This window comes from Pyxicephalus adspersus, chromosome 3 (genome assembly GCF_032062135.1).
Source record: "Pyxicephalus adspersus chromosome 3, UCB_Pads_2.0, whole genome shotgun sequence".
In the NCBI taxonomy this organism is placed as follows: domain Eukaryota; kingdom Metazoa; phylum Chordata; class Amphibia; order Anura; family Pyxicephalidae; genus Pyxicephalus; species Pyxicephalus adspersus.
The window spans coordinates 134,695,534-134,722,990 of record NC_092860.1 but is presented as its reverse complement, the minus strand read 5'-3'; the positions used below and the strand labels follow the sequence as shown (position 1 = coordinate 134,722,990).

General features: G+C 36.3%; 1 protein-coding gene and 1 pseudogene across 2 annotated transcripts in view; both read right to left on the bottom strand.

Moving 5' to 3' along the window:
- RAB28 (RAB28, member RAS oncogene family) overlaps positions 1 to 27,457 on the bottom strand; it is a 65,565-nt gene that overhangs the window by 23,122 nt on the left and 14,986 nt on the right. For both annotated transcript variants that reach the window (XM_072406429.1, XM_072406428.1), the window contains exons 3-4: positions 23,238 to 23,326; positions 18,865 to 18,994 (exon numbers count right to left, since the gene is read on the bottom strand). In XM_072406429.1, the coding sequence (XP_072262530.1) occupies positions 18,865 to 18,994; positions 23,238 to 23,326 (219 nt within the window). The remainder of the gene's footprint in view (positions 1 to 18,864; positions 18,995 to 23,237; positions 23,327 to 27,457) is intronic.
- On the bottom strand, positions 10,406 to 11,308 carry LOC140327820 (large ribosomal subunit protein uL10-like; annotated as a pseudogene).

Below are 27,457 nucleotides of genomic sequence, written 5' to 3'. Positions count from 1 at the left end.
TGTATATATAAGACTTAAAGCAGGCACAATTTTACCAATATGTAAAAATGTGGCCATCCTTTTTCCATATTTTCCCATCCCCCTCAATCTTTACCGTTGCAGTGGTAAAAACTGAACGAGAAACCAAAGCCTCCCGAGATATTTGCTTCACAGCTCCTTCTGTGCATGCCTGTGTCCTGTGTACTTTCCTCCAAAGTAAAAGAGTGCTTGATCTCACACATTTTGTACATTTAGAGGAAGACACATCACCCAATCTTACCCCTGCAAAGTCCTCAGGTAGAATGCAGAAGAAATTAGATGGTGTTGTTGGACAGAACAGTAAGTGGTGAAAAGAAGTGAGAATCCAAAACAGCATGGGACTTGCTGCGCACTTTGTCCATGGATCAATGGCTTTTCCCAAGTGAGGGTAAGTAATTGTTTTTTAATGTAAGTTCTGATTTAAGCTGTATAATACTCCATCTGTATAGCCCATGGTGTATTGGTTGTAAAAAAAAAAAAAAAAAAAAAAAGTCCACGCACACTGAAAATCTGCTCTAAATTCCACATTATGCCACAGGATTTGGATCATTTGCCACAAATTTATGTTTAAAGTTTAAACACACCTAATGTTGATCCAATAAACAATAAAAAAATATATTTTAGTAATATAAATTGCAACACAAGTCTACCAAATCAGCATGAAAATAACATGCCTAAACCACAACAGCTTCCATCATAAACTGTTATACATAAAATCCAAACCTGTTGCTGTAGGTCTGCATGCTTGAATATTTGTGGACACATAAACTTGAGTTCTTTAAACCCGACAATGTTGTTATAAATAGTGATGTATATTTTAGATCTTAAGTATAGCGTGCAGTATACTGTTACACATTTCCACTCATGTTTAGTACACGCAGAGCTGTACATATTTATAATGACATATTAATTATACAGAAATCAAAGTTAAAGGTTTTTCAAATTGATTGAAAAAATTGTACACTTTTTTATTCATTTTATTTATTCATTTATTTATTTTTTGTCTTTAGAACTATGATTTTGGAAAATCAAGGTAAATAATGTTGGTTTAGTGCCAACCCCGTTTTTTTTTTTAATTAGCTTTTAAATGTGAATGATGTTTTATATTTTTCTGTTATGTGCATACAATCTGTTTTACAACATTATTTAAAACAAATAGAAAAAGTGCAGCAGAAGCTGTTTACCATTAATATATCTCTCCCTGATGTACACTACCTCAGACCTGGACAGGAATACAAGCAGGTATACTGAAAGAGTCACCACCTTGCAAGTTCAACATGCAAATCTGGGTTACTCAGCTTCACTGATGAAAGTGTATCTTCTCCAGCCTTGGAGAGCTTTAATAAATCAGGCCCATAAAAAGAGAGGTCAGTTTTCTTTGGGTTTGTGTATATGGGGTCAGGACAGTTACACACAATACATTTCTGGATCCAGACACTGTAGGTGAAGGGTAAATGTGTTCACCTATGGGAATTTCAAGTTGTGTTTTAATTATTTAAATGCCATTAAAAAAAGGTCTATTTAATAAAAATATAAGTTGACCAAAAAAAAAAAAATAATGAACACAAAGCAGCGATAATGTGTCTTTTATACCCACATGGAGGCCTGCTTTAATAAATGCCATAAGAATGGGCTTGTTAACCCAATAGGCAGGGTTTTCTGGATTGCTTCATATGAGTTTTTAAGACAAATATGATCCTTAGCATATCTGACACCAAACATTTATTTATATTGCTTGTGTAGCATATAATATTTCTCTGAAAAAAAAAGAATTTGAAATAAATATGCATCCATGTGACTTTGTGATCTACATTCATTTAATATTTGATTTAAAACCCATTAGGACATACTTAGTTAACTAATCCAAATAATATAAAAATCGACTTGGCTCCTAGCAGCTAACCATTTATAATGTTTTCAAGTCGATGTGTACTTTGTTAAGACTTTGTTAAGTATCACTCTCAGAAAACACCAAGCAAGTATCAAAGTTCCTCAACACACCATTTCTCATAAATGTGTTTCTTGTCCAGCATTAAAAAAAAAAACAAAAAACTAAAGGCCATTCATGAAGAGCTGGCAAAACGTTGGTATTATTCTTTGTGTGATTTTAGATTAGTCATTCTGATAAGGGTTCCAATATTTGCCCAAGTATTTTCATATACTGCCAGCTGGGACCAGACTGTTACTCTCCACTTATAAAGCAATCACTTAAGCAAAACACAGTTATGGTATTAAAAGGAGCAGATCAAATTATTCTTGGCATAAAATATACGTAATGTTATATGTACTCAACCTTTAAATTCTCAGGTTATGTACAGATTTTGTCAATGTCATTTTTATGCTATCTTATTTTGCTTGCCTCGGGATGTCCTGTGACTGCTATGTGTGTGTGTGTGGCAGAGTTTTGCAATTCAAATTCAGTTAAAAAATAAAAAAGGAAAAACAAAATTAAAATATAATTCAGTGAAAATACTGAAATGTGAAATTCATAAAAAAGGGGAAAAAATCAAATCCCTATTTAATGTACAGTGCTGCGTAATATGTTGGCGCTAACTAAAGTGTTTTATTAATAATAAAAATAATAAAATATGAAATCTTACATTTCTAAAAATAGGCTAAACATGCAGAAGTGTTACAAACTGCAGTGCTGGGCTTATTTCTATATTTTCATATAGCAATTACATAACCAATAGTAGAAAATCTAACAATTACTGAGACAAGGGGTTGATTTACTTACCTTACAATTGGTTCATTCTGTTGACTCCAGAAAGTTGGAAACACACCGTTTAAAAATAATTGATCTTTACAATAATTTTTAATTCCTCACTATTTGGGCATAGAAAACTAATGTCTATGAGGATTGTTAAAGGTTATTCAACAAAAAGACAGACAGTACACAGTAACATTTTTTTTTCTGACTTTAAAAATTAGAAAAATATAGTTTTGCATGAAAAGTTCAAGTACAAATTTAAAGCAAGTAAAATAAGGTTTAAATTGACACTGAAGATTCAGAATATGCCTTTTTGTCAAATTAAGCTCCCCTTATACCTCTATGAAAGGTTTAAATCCCATATCCTCAGACACAATAAATTATTAGAACAGTTTATTAAAGTGTCCAGTGTGGAATAAAATTTCATTGTCTAGACAATGAGCAAGGGGTGGAGCAATGACCCTACATCCCATTTTTTTCCCTACTTTTGGCAAGTTACTACTAACCAGAAGACCTCGGAGCCTTTACAAGTTAGCAACTGATGTTATACAGAACATTTTCTGACTAACAAAAAAATAAATAACTGGAAGAATGCATAGGATGGGCTTTAATAATGCCAAATACTGACATTTATTATCTATTTTTGGGGGAAAAAATGAATCAATTATACATTTATAAAGATATCCAATTTTTTTAATCATATCTTGTATTTGTATTATTTATTTAATATTTAATATTATTAGTGGCAACATATTACTCAGCACAAAGTAAACACCATTCTCCCAGCAAGATTCAGAGGAGTGGGGGGGATAAAATAGCAATTATTAATATTATTATTATTATTATTATTAATATTATTACACAGTATTTATATAGCGTCAACATATTATGCAGCGCTCACAATCTAATGCAGGGGCTCGCAATCTAATGTCCCTACCATAGTCATGTCTTTAATACTGTCTAAGGTCAATTTTGGGAGGAAGCCTCTGTAAATTATCAGATCTTGGTTTGTGGTACAAAGTCCACTTTATAATAAGTGACACTATCATGTCACCATCAAGCCTCAGCCTAAGCCAACAGCAATAATGCCAATGTCTACATTGCCAAAAAACATGACAACTTTAGCTAGCAAAAAAGAAGAAAATGGCATTAATAGCTTTACAGTTTTACCTTCAAATTGTAAATGATTTAAATAATTTTTTTCAGCTGTTAAAATCTGATGCCCTCTTGTTTAAACAAACTCTTTACAGTAACTCCTTTTCCTTAAATACTTTAATTGCATGCATCAATTACAGGGAAATAACTTGTTCTAGAAAAAGGGAGCAATTGGGGAATAGTTATGATTACATGATCTCATTTAATTTTGCTTTCCAAAAACAATATTGCATGAAACAAAATCATTTTAAACAGGCTAATTTTGCTCTCCTGGGCTACAATTGAAAACAATTTCATGAAAACACAAGAAATAGGACAAAAAAAAGAATGAATTATGTGAATGCTTACCTTTACGTTTACAAATTGCACAACAAGGTAATATAATATTATGTAGTTTTACATTTAATCACATATTAAAAAACATGCGGGATGATGTTAAGTCACAAGCCTTAAAGCTTGTGTTTTAATGGAATGCTATGAGACAATTGGTGATCTAACCATACTATATGGCATCTTCATTTTGCCTGTAGTACCCCTTGGCCCATAGCAAAGCACCAATATGGCAGATTTATTAAATACTATACATGAATTCTGTAAAGAAAAGACCTTTAAGATTAATCTGTAAAAATTTTAACAGTGGTTTCTACCTGTAGGAAGAAAATGCCAGTATTTCCTATTTTTAGTATCTTTTAGTATCTGAGTAAACTTTTAGTATCTTTGAATGTGGATACCTATTTTTTCAGAATGATTTGATTCTAAAAACCAAGCACTAAACTACAGAATAAGGCTGCATACACATGTGCAATAATTGTCGTTGCAGGGGATCTTTTTCTTAGAACCTTTCCAACGACAAAAGACTGAGTGAAAAAACGATGCATGAATGAGTTTTGTACATACAGTGCCGTTCTAGTCTATGGAGAGGGGAGGGGGAGAACACTGGAGCAGCACCCTTTTGTGCCCTCTCCCCTTCACTTTCATTACGATCATTCAATGGCCATGACAGATCCATGAACAACAGACAACGAACACCGTACACACGCCAAATTCTAGTCCAACATCCGCCCTGAGGCGATTATCAGATGAGAATCATCTGACGTGTGTACGCAGCCTAAGAATGAAAGTTAAGTGTACAGTAGTTTTTGTATTACCATTTGGACAAAAGAAACAACATATTTTGGAAAAACAATTTTTTGACTTTATTTTAGCCAGGTAAATATAAAATGTTGTATTTGAGCAGTTTATCGAAGTAAGCATTGAAAGCTGTTGATTCCTTTTAGAAAATATTTTTGTTGGCCCTTTGATTATAATAATATTACATATACAAGTAAACAAGCAAGAAGTGCCTTATCCGCTATTGGACATTTAAGTTTTTAATGAGAGAGGTGCCTGGAAAAAATACATGTATATGAATACGTGTAAAAAAAAAAAAATGATACAATAAAGTTTAAAACAAAAAAAGTGTATTTAACTTTTAAAATTTTTAATTTGAAACACTGCAATGACTCATGCAAGTTATAAAACTAGCAGAGAGTTAAAGCAACCAGAATTGACTTGTACATCTGATTTTGCACCTTCTTTTGTCAAATATTAAATATTTTCTTACATGTTGTGTACCGATTCTAATGTACTTCATGATTTACTGCATAACATCATGCAATTATGCATTACATGGGTTTCACACCCCTAAATTCTCAAGTGCTGATATATTATACATTGTAAATAAGAACTGTTAAAGGAAAAAAAAATTGACAGCGAGTTACCAACAGCATCTAAAATGCAGTCTGTATTATACACACAGGGAACAGCAGGGGGAAACTGAAAAGTACACATACTTTAACAGGCTTGGCCAAAACAAGTACTTCTGTTTAAGTTCCAATTAATGATATTGCTAGTTATGACCAGCAAGTTTACTAGCTTCCTCCAAAAGGATTTAAAATTCCAAAAAGCAAGTTCCCTCAGTCCTTTTTGTGGGATAGATTAGATTAGATTAGGATAGATAGATGATAGATAGATAGATAGATAGATAGATAGATAGATAGATAGATAGATAGATAGATAGATAGATAGATAGATCTAAAAGTCCATACACTATTACATAAATAACCTAATAAATGTGTTTACTGGATGATATTTGTAAAAATTTCAACCCATTATAGTTTTAAAATAAAAGGAGCTGTTGCTGTATTTGGTATTTATCTTTTTTGTTACCACACTCAGATTGTGTTGCTGGTACAATATACAGTGACAATATGCAATTTTGAAATAAAAGTATTTTTTTTTAAAAAATATAATGGTAAAACAAAGTGAAAAAGTTAAAGTAATTGGTAAGTTTATCATGTAGGGGGATTTAGGTGGATAAAAAAAAGTATTGCTATAGTAATAGTTTCCTGTTTGTCTCCCATTCTATCACCTTTATTATGCAACTTTCATAACCCCCCATGCTCCCATTATAGTGTCTCCATAAAATAGTGTCCCCTTCTAATTCTTCATTTATACATAATTCTCATCTATTGAAGTGCTGACAATTTATAGTACCTCCCTGTTAGGATAACCTCTCTTATTGTTCTTATTGATCTAGGAATAAGCCTGCAGGAAAGGGATCCCTGACTACTTCCCAATAAATCCCCAAGTGAAAATTGATAAAAGGCTTAAGTGAAATCTCAGATGAAGTTAATATACTGTAGTAACAAAAAGTAATTAAAAGAACAAGGCACTAGTAAATATTTAAAGATAATAATGTAACAAATTATAATAAATAAAATTTGCCAAATGTGGAATTTCTATCAGATATATCAGCTAAATTACTCTGCATACAAGGTAACGTAAGCACATATATATTTGATATACTTTTTGCTGTAAGTTATATTAATATTTGCTAGTCTGTGTGATCCCCATCCTATACCCCTATATTAATTTACAAAAATAAATACCAATATATCCAGGTACATTTTAATACATGTATGACACTTAAAACATTTAACATTGTTTAAAACCTATATGCTCAAAATAACGTTGCAAGTAAATTATTAATAATAAAAATAATAATATTAGTATTAATAAACAGGATTTATAAAACCCCAACATATTACGCAGCGCTGTACATTAAATAGGGGTTGCAAATGGCAAACGAATACAGACAAAGACACGGGGGGGGGTCCTGCGCCGAAGAGCTTACAATTTCATAGGTGGGAGAATCAACAAACAATAAGAGGGGAGATTTGTAGTGGTGGGAAATAGTGACGGTTTCAAAAGACAGAAGAAGATGGGTTGGCAAGTTTGAAAAAATGGGTTTTCAGTGCTCTTTTAAATAAGCAGAAAGTAGGTGCAAGCTGAACAGGACGGGGAAGACCGTTCCAGAGAATTGGGGAAGCTCTAGAAAAGTCTTTAGCTGTGCGTGTAATGTGGTTATGAGTGAGGAAGACTGTAGTAGGTCATCGAAAGAGCAGAGAGAGCGGCTGGGAGAATATTTTTTTTTTACCAGGTCAGAAATATAATGTTAAGTCTATTCCTCATTCCTCTTTGATTACAAACAATCCCATACATAACAGACAAATATTTACTCAGTTTAAAAAAAAAAAAACCCCATCTATTCTAGTTCACACTTTGTAACCTCTGCTCTCATCAGGTGCTTTGTGACATGATACAAATTGTTTGGAATTCCCTGTATCCATTCTCACTAATCAATGTGTTGCAGTGATAGGCAAATAAAAGCCTATTTCATTGTAATGATGTGTCCAGACTTCCCTCAAGTCAGGTGGTTACTCGCAGTTAATGATCTGTGACATGCCACACAAGTAGCCCTAAAAAGACGTATTATCCGCTGCATGTGCAACAATATTTGCTTTATGGATGGCTAAATGAATGAAGACATTGAATGTGACTGTAAAAAAAAAGGTTAAAAAAAAATCAAAAGAAAACTTACAAGTAACATGTTTCTCCGAGTGAACATTTTCCATTAATACTTAACCTTTTGCTGGAGTAGTGCAACCACATGTAATGGCTATATCCAGGAAGCCGGAAAGTTACCCATAGTTAATTTTTTATTCGCTGCTATAAACAGAATGTTTCATACTCTTAAATGTAAAAGATTGCCAGCCTCTCAAGGATTAGCCATCAAACTCTGATGTCACGCTGGGGAGAGCCAAAAATTTCAGCCTGCGTTTCTAAACGGATGCCGATCATTATGACTGCCGTATGAAGAACAAACAGGAAACAGATACTGATCACTTTAATTAAATGTGCGTTGAACTTAAATCCCTAACGTGTTAAGACACGGACGTGGCCAATAAAAACCGGATTGTCAATTGAGCCACAAGAGAGGTAAAATGTACTCAGCTCGATATCTCCCATCGCCTTTAGACGCTCCAGACGTTCACACATTTTCTGTTTATAATTTTATTTCATTTACTAGACTCAACTTTTGTCCACCATATGTCCACTGTAGATTAACCATTCCCTGGGGTACAATTAGGCTTCTCCATTTGTTACAAAAAGACCTGAATATGAAGGACAAGGCCAGAAACAACATTTGTAGCTAAACCGAAAACAGAAGTACATTTAGTAAAAACAGCTAAAGATTATGTAGCATTTTTTTTCCTTTTTTTTTTTAAACATATGCTGACATTTAGACACAAACCAATGGAATTTACAATACCAAGCCGATTTTTAGGTGGATATGATGCAAGTGGTTAGGATCAGTGGAGTGATTTGCACACAAGTTTTACTGATTTCTTATCTTTCATTCACAGTAATTGTTATTGTAAGAAATTCATTTTAAAATCACTCTAGTAGTATGCTTTTTGGATAACTATAAAGAAGTGAATGTGACATTTACCAAACATTCAAGGTAGGTGAATCAGTCACTGTAATTAACACATCCAAAAGGAAGATACACTTGCAGTGAATGTTTGGTAAATGTAAATTCTCCAATTGTTTCTTTTTATATTTTTCTATAGGAGTCAGGCACAGAAATTGATGTTGCAAGGACTAAAGAATGTATGTATTGTGCATATAGTAAATACAGATTTAAGCAAAGCAACTGGCCATTTTTTTAAAAGTTCAATTTCTGAGCTCAGTCACCCGAGCCTTAAAGCTAACCCCAGGTAAGTTAAAGACAGAGGAGAGTTTTCTGCCCCACAAATGTGACTACAGAAATCTTGTGATATCAGTTCTTAGACAGGGCCTTTGCTTTTAAAATTTCCTATGGAACAATTGGCTGTCAAGGGAACGTAAAAAAAAAAAAAAAAAATGGGCCTAAAGTGGAACTTTTTCTTTACAAATAAGAAATTGCAAGCAGGTAGGTTCTTTACTGCAGAAGGGACAAGTGATGAACCTGCTTCAATAAAACACACACACCTTGTGCCTGGCCATTCAAGACGGAGAAGACCCTGAACCCAAAAGAAGACCAGGTGAAAGATGTTCGCACCCAAGACAGAGCAAGGGGAGGTGGTTGTACCTAAAAATTGTGAACAGGCAGGTAAACAAAGTTTCCTAAGGGTAAGGCAGGTAAGTTTGTTTTATTTTATATATTTATTTATTTAAAAGAGAAAATAAATTTTCCACCGGCAGGTACAAAGATTTAGGACACTGTACATTTTGAAAGGGTTCCTTTATTTATCTTGGCAACATGGTCTTTTAAGGGAATATTCCTAAGGGTAGCAAAGCCTGCACTTACTGCTGGGGCTAGCCAGAGATATGAAGGTGGGGCAATTTCCATTTGTTCATTCCATGTGATTTAAGGCTGAAGATGGGCTTGTTTTATTTAGAAGTAAATAGCAGCATAAACAGCAATTTCATTCAAAAGATTTTTTGAGCCTATAGAAGACTAAACTTGATGTACAAGGCGTCCTATTCTTTTTTACATCTGTTTGCAGGAAATATATCCTCCGAGGAATATGTCACTGCTAACCCCCTGATACTGCTAGCTACCTGGCTGCTTCTGGTTTTCTGAGAAAATGATCAGGAACAAGTATGCAGATAGTAAAGTGAAAATGTCTGATTTGCATAACTGTTCTGGGTCTGTGACCCAATTGGATCATCATGATGGCCACAAGAAAAACATACAAAGGAAAATAGGTCAGATATAAGAGGCCTTCATAGAGTATTTCCCTTAGTACAAGTTTCCCTGAAACTCCTCTCATTGTAGTATTCACCCACTTTACAAACGAGTGTATCCAGTATGGCGGCACCACATGGCCTTCAGCAAGAAGTATGGGCTATGAGCGGCAGCAGGGATCTTACAGGAGAGTTGAATTTTATCAGTGCAGCTACCTCCTCATGCTTACAATTTTCAGATGGACAACCAGTCAAATGAAGATTGGTCTTTTTAACACCTTGCCTTTGTGGAGCTCAGCGCTGGAATTTTATGTGGATAGGCTAGAGTTTAAGTGACATTTTTATGTAAATGGTTTTGAAGGATACATCTGACAAACCAAATTATGTCTACAAAACAATTAAAGAGGGATCTATCTCTATTCCCCTAATTTTTTAAAAGTTTTTTTTAAAGATGACAGCAATTATTGTGCCTTTAGGCTAATACAGACTTGTGGTGCAGATGCAATGGACTATAATAATACGGACTTGGTGCAGAAGAAGCAGCTGGAGCAGCAACCACAAAAGCTGATGGGTCTGCCAAGAAAGCTTTGACCTTATCTGCCAATGGAAAGCTGTAATCGGTTTCCACAGCAAGAGCAAGAACACTTTTATACCCATTGATGAAAGAGTGGGGCACAGAGGCAATAGTGGGATATCCAATCTGAAGACACACACTAGCAACGTTGCGAACACCTTCCAAGAAGCATCTTTGGTGATATCCAGAACCTCTGGGCTGTAGATGCTGCTGCTGTCATATACTTGTTGGATAATAAAACCAAAGGAGAAGAGGGAAATGTTCAGCCTTAAGGAGGGTGGCTTCAGGGGCACCTACTTTATCTCCAGTCTTAATCAGTTGTACATCACTCAAGATTTTAATAGTTCCTCTGGAGATTTTCATGGTGATTCCTAAGCCTGGAAGAAGGATGTCTTTCCAGGGCCCAAACCAGTATTCTGAGCAGGCACTGTGACATTACATGGGGCAATGGCACCGGCACAAGCAGAAGCTGGCACCTTGTTTGCCAGCAGCATGTGCCGTACTTCAGTGAGATCCTCCTTAGTGAAAACGAAGCCTACATTCCCTTTTGATGTGAGACAAAAGCTTCTCCAAAGCAGGGTTGTTTTCTAAATGTCCACAGATTGCCTTCCACATCATGGTGTTCTTTCCCATAAGCACAACAGCTTTTCCTCACAGGGACATATGGACATCTGTTGCATTTGCTTTGAGCCAACATTGTCCGCCCCCACGATAAAACATTTTGGGTAATCATCCAGAAGATGAATGATGTTTATGAAGTAGTTGGACGATCATGTCACTCTGTCTTCCCTGGGCATCTTTGACAGTGCTTCCAAGGATTACCTAAATAACTTTAGCATACCAAAACCTTCAATATGAAGAAAATATGTGCAAGATATTAAGCGGCTACCTGTGTATATACAGTATGTATTATCTATGGTATATGTAGGATATGTCCATGTATGTCTTACCCCTCAAACGTAATCGAGAATAACAAAACCTTTTAACGGATATATAGATACACACACACACTTTGATAAAAAAAAAAAAATCTATGAGCCTTATGACATTATACCTGTTCCAATTTTTTTGGGATCTATCCAAAACATGACAATTGTGGGGGTTTATCTTTAAAGCCATATTTTAGGCAGATCATTTTTGTTCTTTTCTTTTTTGTGCAAGAAGGGTAAGCACCTGAGTTTGATCTGGTTTCAGTCTCCTGCAGTCCCTGTACAGCACAGGACTGAAAGTACAGGAATATAAGACTATGTTCAGACATGGAAAGAGGTTGCAATACGGTTACCTCTTACTCATGTTAGTGAACGCCAGCCTTAGGGAGATGCTACAATTAGTGTCTTTCCCAAGGCAGCCCCACAGAGTATGAATGGGAACAGCAGTGAACAGTACAGTACTACTAACTGCTGCCCAGGGTCAAATTTGCAGGCAATGTGCAAGTGACTGATCAGCTGCCAAGGTGCCAGTCGCTAGGAGAGCTGAACCTAGCCCAAATCATTTGGCAGATACAATAATTTTATTCTATTTTATTGATTTTGTACTATTATATATGTGTATAATAGTTTGCCTGGAATTCAATTTCAGGCATATCGGATAGCTAGTATACAAAATATATTGCCAGCCTATAACCACAAAAAATTAAAAGAACCCCACTACTCTTAAAACAAAAGAAAATGTGGGCAGCCACATTGCAAGCATGCATATAAGCATTTTATTTACCATGAAGGTAAACATACAGTAAAAGAAAGAAACCTTCAGCAGAGGGCTGTTTTGTCACATCCAATCAGATCAAAATACAGAAAATGATAACATAGGGCATGTTCATACCTTTCAAGTGCAGCATTTTGTAGGAACACGTGTGTGTTACCATGCACGTTACCAACATTGTCAATGGCAACTGAATGCATTACCTCAAAGCATTTGAATTGCAACCTACAATAGATTTTTCACACCAATGCATTGTGGAGTGCTGTTTAAAAAAAAATAGACTGCTTTCACATTGCATTGTATGTTATTGCATAGCGCTTTACAAAAGTCTATAGTCACATTACTAGTTGTCCCTCTAAAGGGCTCACAATCTAATGTCCCTACCTCATATATCATATATCAATAGGAGACATACCATATATGTATTAAAACACACCACCAGGACATACAGGAGTAAATGGCCCCTATATAATGTATGGCAGTTACAGCAGGATAGGCACGCCACCATGGCATACTTGGACAGTTTAAAAGGGGTTAGAAATAGTCATCATGCTTTAACAGGAAACCCCACAGAAAATGTATTATAGCTCAAGTAATTGCTGAATGCGCTTTCTCATACAAGATTTTGGCAGTTTTTACCAGCTTCACATGCAAGCTGGCTGCATTTTCTATAAACTATACATAAGAGCTGAAATATACTCCAGCTAGAAAGATTTTTTTCCTTGTTGAGGAGGACTAGAGCTTGATTTATGAAATGGTGGGAAACCCGCTGAAGGATTTGCTTAGTGAAGTGGCAGAGGAGGTGTGGGGAGTCTGATACAGGAGCCTGGCAGCAGAATTTTCAATGGATTTTAATTTGACGTCAGAGGTAACCAGATGTGGCCAGAAACAAGATTGCTGCTTTGAAGTGGTATGAACGGGGGATGCATTCTGGTATGGATTGTTACGTTGTTTTGGAAAATTCCTGCAGTTCAATTTTGGCATTCATAAATTATCGGCTCCTGTCAGAAACTTAAAATTGGAAAAGAACACACAAGTGCATTTACATGCCTAAAGAATAAGATATCAACAGTTCTGAAGGCTTCCCACAAAATGGGCACTGATAATAATGGGAAATATACTATATTTCTTTTATTTTCCAAGCTTACTGGGCTTCCACAAAGAAAAATGAAAGAGCAGCTGAAGACAACTAGTTTCAGACACCCAATATACTGGTGTAAATTGAGAAACTGGTTTAATATAATTCCTCCCTTATTTTTCAGTTCCTAAATTCAGCTGCTGGGAACTAAGAAAGGAAAGACAGTACAAAAATTGCACACAAGGGGTAAGGACAACATTTCTACCCCTATGTGACAACAGGCCAATCATTTAGCACCAGGGTTCTTACATGAGAGGACAGAACTTGAAGCTTCTTCATACCTGGAAGAACAGGATATCTTACTCACTGCAATCAGCACAGGAAAGTAAACTAAAGGTAAGCATATGCTACTAGAGCAGTATTTCTCAACCAGGGTTCCTCTAGAGTTTGCTAGGGGTTCCTTGAACAATGAGAAATTTGTGACTAAGATTAAGTGACACCAATCATCTTTTGAGCTATCTATAAGAGTGACATTTTTCCCACTGGCCAGCAATGTTAGAGTCATTCTTCCCACTGACCACAGAGCTTATGTTCTGTGAGCTGTGGATATAGCAATCATAGCAGCAGTTCGTTCAACATACTTTCAAAAATAAAAAATCTAACTTACCTTTACTTCTGCAAATCCCTCGATCCCTCCAGAGCTGCCCTCGATTGGGTCTTGGACAGTCCTGGTATCCTCCTGTTCCCCGACACAAAGAAAGTGTAGGACGCCGCTGTCTTCCTTCTGCTTCTTCTGGCTACGGCACCCGATCTCACAGACACAATCCTCCTGCGCAGGAGCAAGATCAGGTAGCCTGCTTTAAAAGGGGGGAAAAGGAGTGCTGATCTCATTGCGCATGTGTGCTTTTTTTTCCCACTGCTAGAAAAAGCCCCTCCTGCGCATGCCTGAGATCAGAAGAGCAGCCCAAAGCCTCCTGGGATACATAAGATAAGTATCCCAAGAGGCTTCATGATGGTAAAGAAAGGGGAGGGGGCTTTTTCTTTTTTTTTAAGTGTTTAAACAAAAAATAAAAATGGAGAAACCCTTAAAGTAAAAATCCAGCCTTTTATGTAAACATTTTGTGATAGGCCTGCTTAAAAAGGTCAAGAAAGGCTGTGCTAAAGGGTGCATTATAGTGGACTTTATAGCAATAAAAAGTACATGTTTAGTGTAATCATTTACTAGTGTTTATTATATTTGTTTACTAGTGTATACACTGCAAAAGATTAATAATACTATTGAATTTTGAAAAGAAGTCCTATATTAGCTATATTAATGTGTGTATTGATAAGAAAATATATTTATATATATCTTATAACAGACCATACACATATATACAGTGTTCAACCCAGAAATTTGTTTAAGCTGGGTGGGAAGAAATTGTAGGTTAGTTGCAGCTCCTGTATTGTGACCCAACTCCTCAGTAACCACCCAAAACAAGCCGGCTAAAAATGGTGGGGGAGAACACTGTGTATATATTATTACTATATTACTGTATTAAAATATAAAATCATTCTGCACCCTCGTAGTTGCAACCCCTTAACATTTGCTGGCTAATGAGCTCCATGTGTTTAGATAAGATTATAGTACAGCAATTACATTTTACATGGTATTCAGCATTTCCATTGAAGCAATATTGATGGAAGTTGCTCACCATGTACCACCATTACATTTTTACAATGTCACCTTAAAGTGAGCCTATGAAGATGGACATATGGAGGGTCTAAACTCTGTTCCTGCATTATTATTTTAGGTTTGTGTAATGAAGCCAGGATCGAGCAGTTAACTAATACTGGTCCTTTAAAAACAAGTGTGCAAAATCTTATTCTCCTGTTTTTAGTTTTAGTTTATTCTGTTTAAATTTCTAAAAGCCTTTTATACTTAGATTGTAAGCTCTTCTAGGCAAGGATTTCTCCTCCTCTTGTGTCACTGTGTCGGTCTGTTATTTGCAAACCCTATTTAATGTACAGTACTGCGTAATATGTTGGTCATAGATAAATACTATTTATTATTATTAATAATAATAATAATAAAAATAATATTAATATTAATACTAACCTCCAGAAAGACCCTTCCACTTTGTGGTTCAGAAGACAGAAGACTTATATCTGGTTTAATGCAGTGTAATATGACTACAGTTATAAATACAGAGTCAAACACAAATGTATTTAACACATACATAAATAAAAGTAAACTTTTAGTCAAATTTAATGGGTTGCCTCACTTGATATGCATGTTGCCTGCTAGGTTGCCACTTTATCCACTAAACTAAGGTTCATTTTTAAAAAGTAGCAAATAAACCTATATGCAAGCAAGTTTAGATGTCAGAGCCACAACATCCCAAGAGCCACAACAAGGTTGGTAATCTATTTTTCAAATACAAAATTAAATCTGAAAGTCAGTCCTCCGACTTACTTCATCTCCTTTCTTTTTATCATTTATTGAAGCCAATAGGTGAGAATGAAGATGGAAATGCAGTAGGCTAATTGTTTATCAAATATACTTACCAGTAGCAAAGGCACTCAGGTAAGGAAAACAGGGCATCAAGGCCAAATTACTGGCTCCGAAGTTAAATTCAGGATTTGCTTAATAAAGTGTTCCACGTTAGAACCTGGGACATGACTACTGATTTAAGCAAATATTGGATAACATTTAGTTATTGTCTTTGCCTAAATCTGCATATCTTGTGTTATTGTCTTGTGTTATTGTCTTTGCCTAAATCTGCATATCTTCAGCCATACAGTGATTGATTAAAGATAATTAAATATATTTATATATATATATATATATATATATATACACATATACACACACACATACATACATACACACACACACAAAATAAATATATGAAAACAAAAATATAAAAAATAAAAGAGTAATAAATATATAGGTCGGCATGTTTTTACAGGGTTAAAAAAAAGATAACAAAGTCTCTATACCAGTAATAAAAAATGGTTTTCTGAGAGGAGTGTTATAACACTCATAGATCATGGCTGAAAGCAAGGAAGACCAGTTAAAAAGTACATTAACATGTAACCTTTAACTTCACGCTGTAACAGCCCATCACTTTTCTCAGAGAGATGGCCATACTAGGACAATCAATCACAGGCGCAGCGTACATACAGTCAACATTCTTAATTAGGGTCGACACACACTCCTCTTTGCCCATATCTGTCAGGAAGGCTGTTTAAAAAGCTGACTTATTAGTCCGTATTAGGGAGCTGTGGAAGGGTTCTGGTTAATATCTCTAAGTTGAAATAATTCATCCATCCGGGGTACACTGGTGCCTGATAATTCCTACCCTCACTAGAGGCTGAAGATAACCGCTGGCCCTTGGACTATCAAAGGGGCTATCAATCAGCAAGAGTGCAGCTCCCATACATCCTGGGTTAATATCTGTTTATAATATCTCTGCTGAGAATGTAGCTTTGACACTTCAGGGATCATTGTAGAGAGTGAACAGGCAAAGCAGACAGAGTTACTTAGGAACACAAAAATAAGATTAAGCTGTGGACATTTTTCAAACATATGATGTGCTAAAAGCCATCTCTGCACCAAGTATTGAGAGACCACTTACATTATATGTAAAACTCATATATACTCAATTTGCCAATGAAAGGCAAAGACATACAGAGAATCTACTGCTTCCCTTCCGTGCTACAAACCGCTTGCGGGGCCACAGACAGAGAAGAATAAGATTTACTCTTTCTTAATGTCTTGTGACAATTCTAATATGTTGGGCTACCTTTAATTTACTGCCTCATTGATAGAATGAGCTTTACAGTCTACAGTAATAAGTAACCTATAAGTGTTAGCTTTATATTTCAGCATTTATGACCACATACAAGTAAGCTTGGGTGAGGATACAAACGGGTTACCACTAGAGAATACAGCTCTTCCTGTTTCTCTTTTATAAATGTGCAAGCTGTAGCTGGAAATGCATATAATCTCCTTCCACATATGAGAAAATTATACCACTGGTGCCCAACATGTGGTGCTTAGGGTGAGGCGAGCTGTGTCACTTGTGGGACCACTGGGCATCAGAAGCTACAATATGGGACAGCGGGGTGATATGGCATCAGCCTCCTGCAGTGCCTGTATAGCAGAGCTAGGTGTGAGAGAAACTTGTAGAATAGGCAATCAATCAGTTCTGGTGATGACAGAAGGAGAAAGCAGAATGATAGAATGCTCTCATCACTTGTTGCGTCATCTGTCCGATCACAGGCTAGTCAATAGATACAAAAAGACCTGAACTCAGGGAAACGGATTGAATGATGGCAAGTAAATGGAAAAAAATGATGAAAGTAAAGAGAAATGACAAGAGGCAGTCATAAATATTTTACTGAGGACAAATGTTTTTTTTACAGTCTTAGATGGAAACTTTAGGGAAATTTCCTCTCACTTCCTGTTGCCTCTCTAAGATAGAAAGTGAATGAAATTCTAACCATTCCCTGTGCAATCCAAATGCAAAAAGTAAACAAACATTAACTTTAATGCTATTTGAGAAACTTCAAAATTGTGCAGTAAATCCCACCTACTAGATTGTAAGCTCTTCGGGGCAGGGTCCTCTCCTCCTGTATCACTGTCTGTATTAGTCTGTCATTTGCAATCCCTATTTAATGTACAGCGCTGCGTAATATGTTGGCGCTATATAAATCCTGTTTAATAATAATTTAATAATAATAATAATAAAAGTTTTATTGAAATCTTATACAATTTTACATTGGCACATTAACTGAGAAATTTGGTATGTCTTTGGGTTGAGTCCATCCCCTTCTATTAGCTTGTCATTTGTGTCACTGAAGGACTATGTAACATTTCTTACTAACCAATCAGTAATGGAGAATAGACTGTTAGCAGAGATACTAAATAGGAGGAGTTATGGATCCTTAACCTCTAAAACCATTGGTTCTGAATTAGGTAATCACTGCAAGCATAATAAAAAAAACCCAGAGCAGAAAGGATATAATCTCAGTATGCAGTCCATACTAAAAGGAAGATGTGTAGGAAGCTCATACAGGATCAGCATGCTCCAGAAAACATTCTTACACATGAAATGATATCAGAAAGTGTGGATATTTTCCCATATTTTTAATAAATCTTCTACATTTTTGTTGTGCCTCCAGTCATAAAAATCTCAACTTGACTCGATTGGACCATTTTCTGGGCTACGTACACACATTTAATAATTGTCGTTGGAAAGGATCTTTCACAATCCTTCACAATGACAAAGACTGCAGGATGCACGAACGAGCACTATACATAACAGCACTGTTCTGCTCTATGGAGAGGGGAGGGGGGAGAACAACGGAGTGTCACCCCACTGCACCATCACCTTCCCTTGTATTCTGATCATTCACGGTTTTGGCAGGGCAGATCCATGAACGATGAGCGCTGTACACACGCCAGATTCTCGTCCGATATAAGCCCTAATATCAGCAATTATCGAATAAGAATCATCAGACGTGTGTATGTAGCATTACCATGAATGCGCTTGTTAAAATAAATAAATAAATAAATAAACAACTTACTTTTATTGCCTACCAGGGCTACAAAAGGTTGTGTTTCTGACTCCTCATTCACCTTCTTCACCATGGAAAACCAATCTTCTAAGTTCTCAAAACTTTGGTAGTTGGTGATATCATATACCAACAAAACTCCCTGGGAAAAAAAAAGACATTAAAATGTTATGTATTCTAAATGGAACATTTCAAAACAAGCAACTCCGAATAACAATTAGAACTTGTAAGGCATGAACGGCCGTTAGCGAAATGTTTATTTGAGACAAAATCTAATGACAGGCATGTTTAGATCTTATGACAAATATTAATATTCTGCTATACTATCCGGATTAACTGAGGTTATCTGTAGGTGGCACCAGCAGCAAAAAAACATATGCTTAGAGTAAGATAATTATTTCAACAAAGATAACAGCATGGCTGCTTCATAAGATCATCATTCCGAAGAACAAATAATAAAGTACAATTCTAGATTTTGCCTCTGCATAACAGAATGAGATTTGTAGCAACCCTTAGCTCTGTGAGCCCCTGACTTTTCTATGAATGATTCCCAGACATCTCCACTAACCCTTCAATGCAATGCACAGAAATCTCTGTTGGCCACATATGTAGCTACCTCTCATCCATCAAACTACGACATTGTGATATGAGGATTAAGGGGTCTGCTCCGCTGTCAGAAGGTCAGGAGGGCCATTGAAAAAAACTAAAGACATGGACTAAGTTTTTATGGTACCTGCAAAATCTTCAAGAATACAGCTTCTACAGAAATGAGTAAAGCAAATGCAATATAATGGATACATTTAGCTTCTTGCTCTAGACCCAGTGATCTTGAAGCCCAACTCCAGTGTAAATTTAAAAAAAAAAGAATAAACAACTTTTCAATGAGTCTCCTTGCTTTCATTTCAAAGGTTAAATGCTCATTTTCATCCATATTCACTGTAAGGATGGCTCCTGGTGTTTTCTTTTTTTTTTTTTTTGCATGCACCATGCAGTGCCAAGAATAGGCCTAGATTACAGGGACAATGTAAATCCTGTGAATTTGCAGGATTTTCATCATCAGTGGTCGCCCAGTTGCAGAAAAGGATTGTGGTGGACAGAGAGTGTATTGTTTATTAAAGCTCTCCAAGGCTGTATATGATACACTTTCATCAGTGAAGCTGGGTGATGCAGCAAACCTGGAATGGATTTCCTAAAAGCCATTTGCTATTTGTTAGCAAATGTTTCCAATCCTGTACCAGATCATTTCCAAGTTTACTGAATCCCTCAGCTTCATTGATGAAAGTGTATTCACTCCAGCCTTGGAGAGCTTTCATAAATTAGGCCCATAGACCTGCATTGTAAGACACACCAGTAAAGCAAAACCATTGTGTAGCACAGCAAAACAGACATAGTTCATGTTCATGTGAGATCAAATGTAAAAGTCCCAATGTACCTAAATCATTGAAAAATCATACATAAAGCATTTTTATTTATTTACTGTTTTTTTTTTTTTAAATACGTCCCAGTCTCAGGTATGCAGAGCAAAGTGGCTTTCATTTATTTCCTAAGCCAGCAGTCGCCAACTTTTCGGACCTCACGGACCACTAAATTCATAATTTTAAATCCCGAGGACCACTATTATGATATTTTATTGTTATATTATTATGATTTTTTTAAAAAGATAAATGCATTTGTGAAATATTGATCTTCCTAATGGTACCTGACAAGGACTGAAAATACAAAGGTCATACTTACCTAAAAGAGCATCTGAGAAATAAACAAATAAAATAAAACAATCAAATGAGAATTGGTATTCGCGGAGCAGGTTGACCGTTTTAATGGTCGAAACAATACTGAAGCATACGGCTCGGCAATGGTTGCCTCATACAACTTTAGACTACACTGACGTCACGCTGCGCCTCACTTCTTAAATTTAGTGTAATATAAAGGAAATTTTTATTCAGAATATAGGAAATTATTAGAATATATTAGAATATTAGAATAGAATATTTTTTAGGTTTTAATAATATTAAAACATAAAAATTGCAAATATGCAATTTGCAAATTTTTCTTTGGACCACCAAAATTTTTTTACGGACCATTGTTTTAAACAATTGGATGGAAAAATAAAAACCTGACACTTTTGGAACTGGGGGAGCCTGTTGTTTGAGACTTCCTTTGCTCCCACCTGACCAAAATGCTGGCAACTGACACACAGCTTCTCTTTGCAATCCAACAAATGGCGTTGCAAGGTACTGAAAAGTATATGGTCTGGTTCGAAACATGACATAAAGTGAACCTGTTGCTGGTTTACTTTACCTACATAAACACATTTACTTATCCTATCCCTAGGTTACAATATTTAATTTATATTTTCTAAGAAATTGCCACCAAACAGATATTCACATCTTTTCTATATTTATTTCTTTGTTAGATCACTAATTCAATGAATAACAGTGTAAATCAGCCAAACAAGACAAACATTCTTTTTTACAGCCCTCAATTTAAAATGATCACCTCTGCGTATAAATCGTATCTGCGGAGCATTTTTACTGCTTTAATTCCAGTCCTACAACAGCATCCTAGCGGTTTATTATTACATTGGAGGGTGTAGGATCACTGTTAATTTCCTCTTTTACTTATTTCAGTTACGTTTCTCCCACTTTCTCTCTCCAGGGGATGTGTGCTCTGAAAATCGTACCTGTGGTGTTGATTTCCCCAAAAATCCTCCACTAATTACTAAGATTTTCACATCTGACCCAAGCCACAATGCCTGGAAATGAGAAGCCGTCTCTCAGTAACAGCTGGGGATCTACAAACCTGGCCGTTTGCAGTGCTGAACTGGAAAGCTGGGTCAAGACAGCTTTATTGCATCTCTACATAAATCCAAATTATATTAATATTAAATCTTATTGTCCCTAAATCTCCTTGTCTCAGCTGGCAAGATTGGATTCACAATACAAGCAGAAGAACCCAGGTATGCAGCATCCTTACTGCTCATGTCTTTCCATCTTGGCAGCATTTAACAAGCTAGATTGTTCGACTAAAAAAAAAAAAAGATAAAGACTTAAAGAGGAACTCTGGTTTACACAACAGCTTTGGTGTTGTTTCAAATGATATAGCAATTTAAGTAAAGCACAGATTCACTTTAAAGGAGACGTAGACCCTAATCTGATGATATCTATACTAGTAAAATACTTTGTATTTTAAAAACGTACTTATTTTCTTCCACTTTTGCATCTCTGCGCTAATGATCTCCTACAGCACAATATGGTTTTGGACAGGCATCAATGATGGTAGACCATGGCCAGAACATGTGGTCATGCATAGCCCATAGTAGTCACCAATTTGGCTGCATGTGAAAGATCAGGCTTATCATATTTCTCAAACTTTTCAATGTAATCCTGTATTCTAACACAACCCCAATGTCTTCATAAATAGAAACTGTCACCAAACATTTGTCAGCATGAACATGATCGTCGCAACAGATTCGGCGGCCAAAATCATCTCACCAAACATGGAAGTACTGCAATGAATTAATAAATTTATTATTAATAAATAATTTAATAATTCATTGCAGTACTTCGATGTTTGGTGAGATGGTTTCAGCGGACAAATCTGTTGCTCTGTAAATTTTCCTGGTTTCATACAATTGAGGAGGCTATTTGTAAGATCACAAGTTTGGCTGTAAATTTGTAAGTAGTACTTTGTATATTATGTAGATGTGTTGATTTGATGTATTTATGCTGATTTATACATATGTAAATAGTAAATTGATCTTTTTGACATTGTATTGTATATGAAAAATATTTTTAGATCTCAACTGATTTCCTGAGGAAGCATCTGTGAGTGGCGTTAAACATGGATTAGAATTAAACAACAGTGTAACCTGGTTTTCAGGTTTTATATGGTTTAAAAATTGTGATAAAATATCATCACAAAATGTATTAGGAAATAATCTGTTACAGATATGTCTGCCTAAAATGTCCCGCTTGGGTATGTCTTGTTTTCTGTAAAATTTGAGATGTTGACAGCTAAATTAAAAAAAACATTTTTTATCTAATTGTGCTGGGCAAATCTAAAATATGCTGTAGTCATAAATTAATGCACACTATGTATTATGTTTAGGTTCAATGAAAAAAATCCAAAATTTAGAGTGAACTATCAAGCTTGCAAGAGATTTTTCACCTAGCTTAGTGAGTGAGGTGAAGTCTTGCTAAATTCAATCATTAAAAATCTTTTTTTTTTTTTTTTTTTTTTTTTTTATTTCTATTTACAAATTGAGGGTTCTTTGTAAAATTGCTTTATTACTAAACTAAATGTAAATTTCGTAGCTAGGTAATATTCCACATCTCCTTTGCACAGTATTAAGCACAACCAATGTTATCATGACCGTACTGACATACCTGGGTCCCATAAATATATTTATCCAACATCTTGCCACCGATTGTCTGTCCTCCAATGTCCCAAACTTGAAGAGTAACATTTAAGTTTCCTGGGAAAAAAAGAAATAAACACATTAATATAAATTTTACTGTGACAATAAATGTCCCCTTTTTGTGACCTAAGATGAAATAAAACACAAAAAAAAAAAAAAATGCCCATAGATGGGTAGGCTCTTGGTATGTCATCTGCTTTAAGGGGGAAGGTATTCCACCACACTCTGCTGTAGGTCCTAATGCACACTGTGAGAAGAAGAGAAAAGTCTGTACAAGGCTGAAGGTAAGGCTGCGGTTCAGCTTTACCAGATCCCATTGTGCTGTAGCTGCGCAGCTCCACCCTCCAGGACCTCCCCATGCAATGAACTAATTACATTTTTAGACTGATTGTTGTATTTCTGTGTTCATTTTTAATAGGACGTTGAATTTTATTTATTTCTTGCAGATGGTAAAAGATCAAGCACAAGTTTGCCTTTTCATTATACTGCAGGGTTGTCCTAAACTGATGGTTGGGAAATGGATGAGCTCCAAGGGGTACAATCACTCCCTGACTTCTTATACTTTGGCAGGACTATCTTCTTAAGACTCCCTAGGACTATTTGCCAAGACTTCGCCTCCACAGTAAAACCATTTTTCATGCTTGATTTTTATGCCAATGTTTTCCCTCTTCTGCTGAATTCCCCATAGCAATATAAAAGAAGAAATGTCCAGAAATTATTAATTCATAAGAAAAAAAAATACCTGCAAGTAACTCAGCATCATACATCCCCTTATCAGTCACAGAACAAAATATATATTTTTAAATTGCATACTTCCTGGTAAATGTTATGATTATGTCACAGATGTAATTCACTATTTTAGTTCCCCTGTAAGTAAAACACCTTTTACTGCATCTAAACATACAAACAATAATATGAAAATACCATTTTTGTATTAAACAGACCCTGTCACCACATCCTACCCTTTAAACTAAACACAGAATGTGTATAAGTATTGGATGTACTTACAAAAGCTCCACCTGGGGAAGTAAATGGAAGCAAATAAATCTTTCAGGAGTGTCATTTCAGTTTGCTCACTCCTCACTGCTGGTTCTGGGATGTGCAGGCTCTGGTACTTTGACAACTGGTGGTAGTAAGCAGCACTAGTGCCGTTCACTATCAACCCCATTCATTCTCCATGGAGCTGCCACTGGGAGAAGTCGCCATGCAGCGTCTCCCAAAAAGGCAGTGGTTCCCTGGCATTAAACACACTGCAATCTCACCCCCATTGTGTACCTAGCCTTAAAGCAGAACTAAACCCAGGCAATTCACCTATCTGTGTTTCATCATAGGTCCCCAACATCTTCCATCTCTTCATCCTCCCAGAGAAGATCTTGGGCCATTTTGATTGGCTATGCCGGGGTAACGTATCCTCCACAAGTACATTCATTCCAAGCACATGCCTGGGAAGCCGGGATTGCTGGGTTTCCAAAGATGACGCTGTGCATGTGCATTGCCTGTCCCTTTCTACAATAATGACCAGCTTGACTGAGCATTTGTAAAACTACTTACGGTGCGCCAAACAACAACTCTTTTCCCAATCTCTATATCAATACAGAGCTTATGTTACAAAAATACAAAAATATAAGACCAGCACTGACAGCCTTTGCAGCAGCTTCCAAGCTGTATATATTGAGAGAAAATTCTGAGGATGCTGCGGCCTGAAAGCCTCACCATCCATCACTCCCGGAAGTGTCGATTAGCTGGCCGCATATTGTTGCAGCATATCTGTAAGTACACTGAATACAGATTGCCATCCTGTGTTTAATTATAAGGGCAGGATGTAGTAACAGGATCTCTTTATATAATCAGCCCAGCTTGTGAATACTTGTCTCAGAATCACGTAAAATGTCATATGGAATTAGAAATATTTCACATATCATCAGTTCCTAAAAGAAAAAGAGCAGCAGAAAACCTGAATCTGTGATTAAGGATGGGGTTCAACTGATTACTGGTATGATGCCACCCTGAAATTCAGTTAATAAACTCATAAAATTATGTTAGGTTCTTTGGTTAACCTAAAATGTAAGTGCTGCACGGCCAATATGTAAGTGAAAACACGCGCCTGCCCACTTCTAGCATGAAGGGCTTAAAATATCTTCGGCACAGTGGAGACCTTTCTGCTGCCTGGTGCCCACAAACTTCCTGGAGGTATTTTGTCTGTGAACCCAACAGATCTCACTCTGCTATTCCCAATTCAGTGGTCCACCGTACTGAGCTATAAAATTTGCACAGTGACTGCATCTAGACTACACAGAGCGCTGGGTTACAAGCATTCCAGAATGGACCGGTATTTGCCATGTAATGGTCTCCGAAAATATTTATGTGATTTGGGTTAAACACGGCTGTACAATTAACGCCTTCACTGTCGCAGGGTCTCTGGTATTATTCTGCAAAGCGTCACAGGACCCTCCTGTACTCATGGTATATCGAGGCCGGGTGGAGAAAGTAGGGCGAGAAAAAGATACCCTAATCTCTGCTACCTAATTAAAGCAAATCAAGGTTTTTTAAAGTATGTGCAAGGAAATAAATATGCCAAAAAAAAAACATCTTGGGTGGTTTTTCCAGCGGTAAAACTCATCGCTGTAATCACTTGAAAAACCTCAAGACACTTTTTTCTAAAGTAGATGCTATTATGAAAAATAACAAAAAGGTCCATACTTTATAAATAGCTGTAAATGTGGATTTTTTTCTTTTTGGAAAAAAATAACCATTAGCACCTGCTGTTATGCAGTTAATTTACCTCAAAAAACTCTCATTTAAAATTAGCTAAATGCATTTTAAGGGGAATCAAAGTAAAATGCTTTCATTGCCCTAAATCCAGGTTACAATCCGGCTGTACAATGTCCCCTAGATCTACTAACACAACTTTTTTCTCCAAGGGCCTGTCTGGTTGGAAAAAGATTTATTGGATAGTGTAGGTAGGTTCTATATCTGGGGCAGCACGTTGACTCAGAAGTTAGCACTTTGCAGTGCTAGGTCCCAGGTTAAAATCTCGGCCAGGACACTATCTGCATGGAGTTTGCAGGATCTCCCTGTGTTTGTGTGGGTTTCCCCCGGTACTCTGGTTTCCTCCTACATGCCAACAACATGCAGTTAGGTTAATTGGCTTCCCTCAAATATTTACGTTAGACTATAATAAATACATATGACTATGGTAGGGTCATTAGATTGTGAGTCCCACTGAGGGAGAGTGACATAACTATGGACTTTGTACAATGCTGCGTAATATGTTGGCGCTATATTGATACTGCGTAGGAATAATAATATTAATATCCACAGATTGTAATGTGCATGGTAAGCTTTGCAGTTAACTTTCGTTCTAAGGCAGCTATACTCAGGGTAGAAAAGCCTGCCCCCAGCCTGCAGAGTGGGAACTTTTTTCTTCTGTCCAAGATTCCCATTACTGAGTAAGCACTATAGCTCTGTAATTAATAAAGTTCATTCTAACCGCTGAATGGAGAGCTCTGGCCCAGCCAGCGGTGTGTTGGACCTCTGCAAAGAGTTCACTAAACCTTTAGTGCAGCATGCCAGCTTTTCTAGTCAGTCTGTTGCTTAATATTCAATGCAGCAGGACTGTATTCAGCTAATTTTAGGTTTAATGTCAGTGATATAAATAAAAAAAAACACCAAGTGCCAGGATTTGTCATGCTATCAGCCTTCTATAGTCCCTCACACTGGAAGAGGCAGAAGCAGCAATCTGACCAATCTAGTGTGTGACTGAAATAGTGGCCCTACACCACCAGCGAGGATTTGGCTTTGCTTTCTTATGGAGGTGTCAACAGCACAAAAGTGTCGCCTGATTCATTAAAGCTCTCCAAGGCTGGAGAGGATACATTTTCATCAGTGAAGCTGAGTAATCCAGCAAACCAGGAATGGATCCAGGATTGAAAATATTTGCTAACAAATAGCAAATGACTTTTAAGAAATCCATTGCAGGTTTGTGAGATCAGGCAGCTTCACTGATGAAAGTGTATTCTCTGAAGCCTTGGGGAGCCTTAATAATAAGGCCCAATGTATCAAATACAGGAATAAATTGTCCTCACAAACAAAAAGGTATACCAATGAGGTCATAGTAAAGGTAATTGATGATGCTAAATTTGGCCTGGGCATCTAAGCATCAATCACCACTGATCACATAAGAGTTAA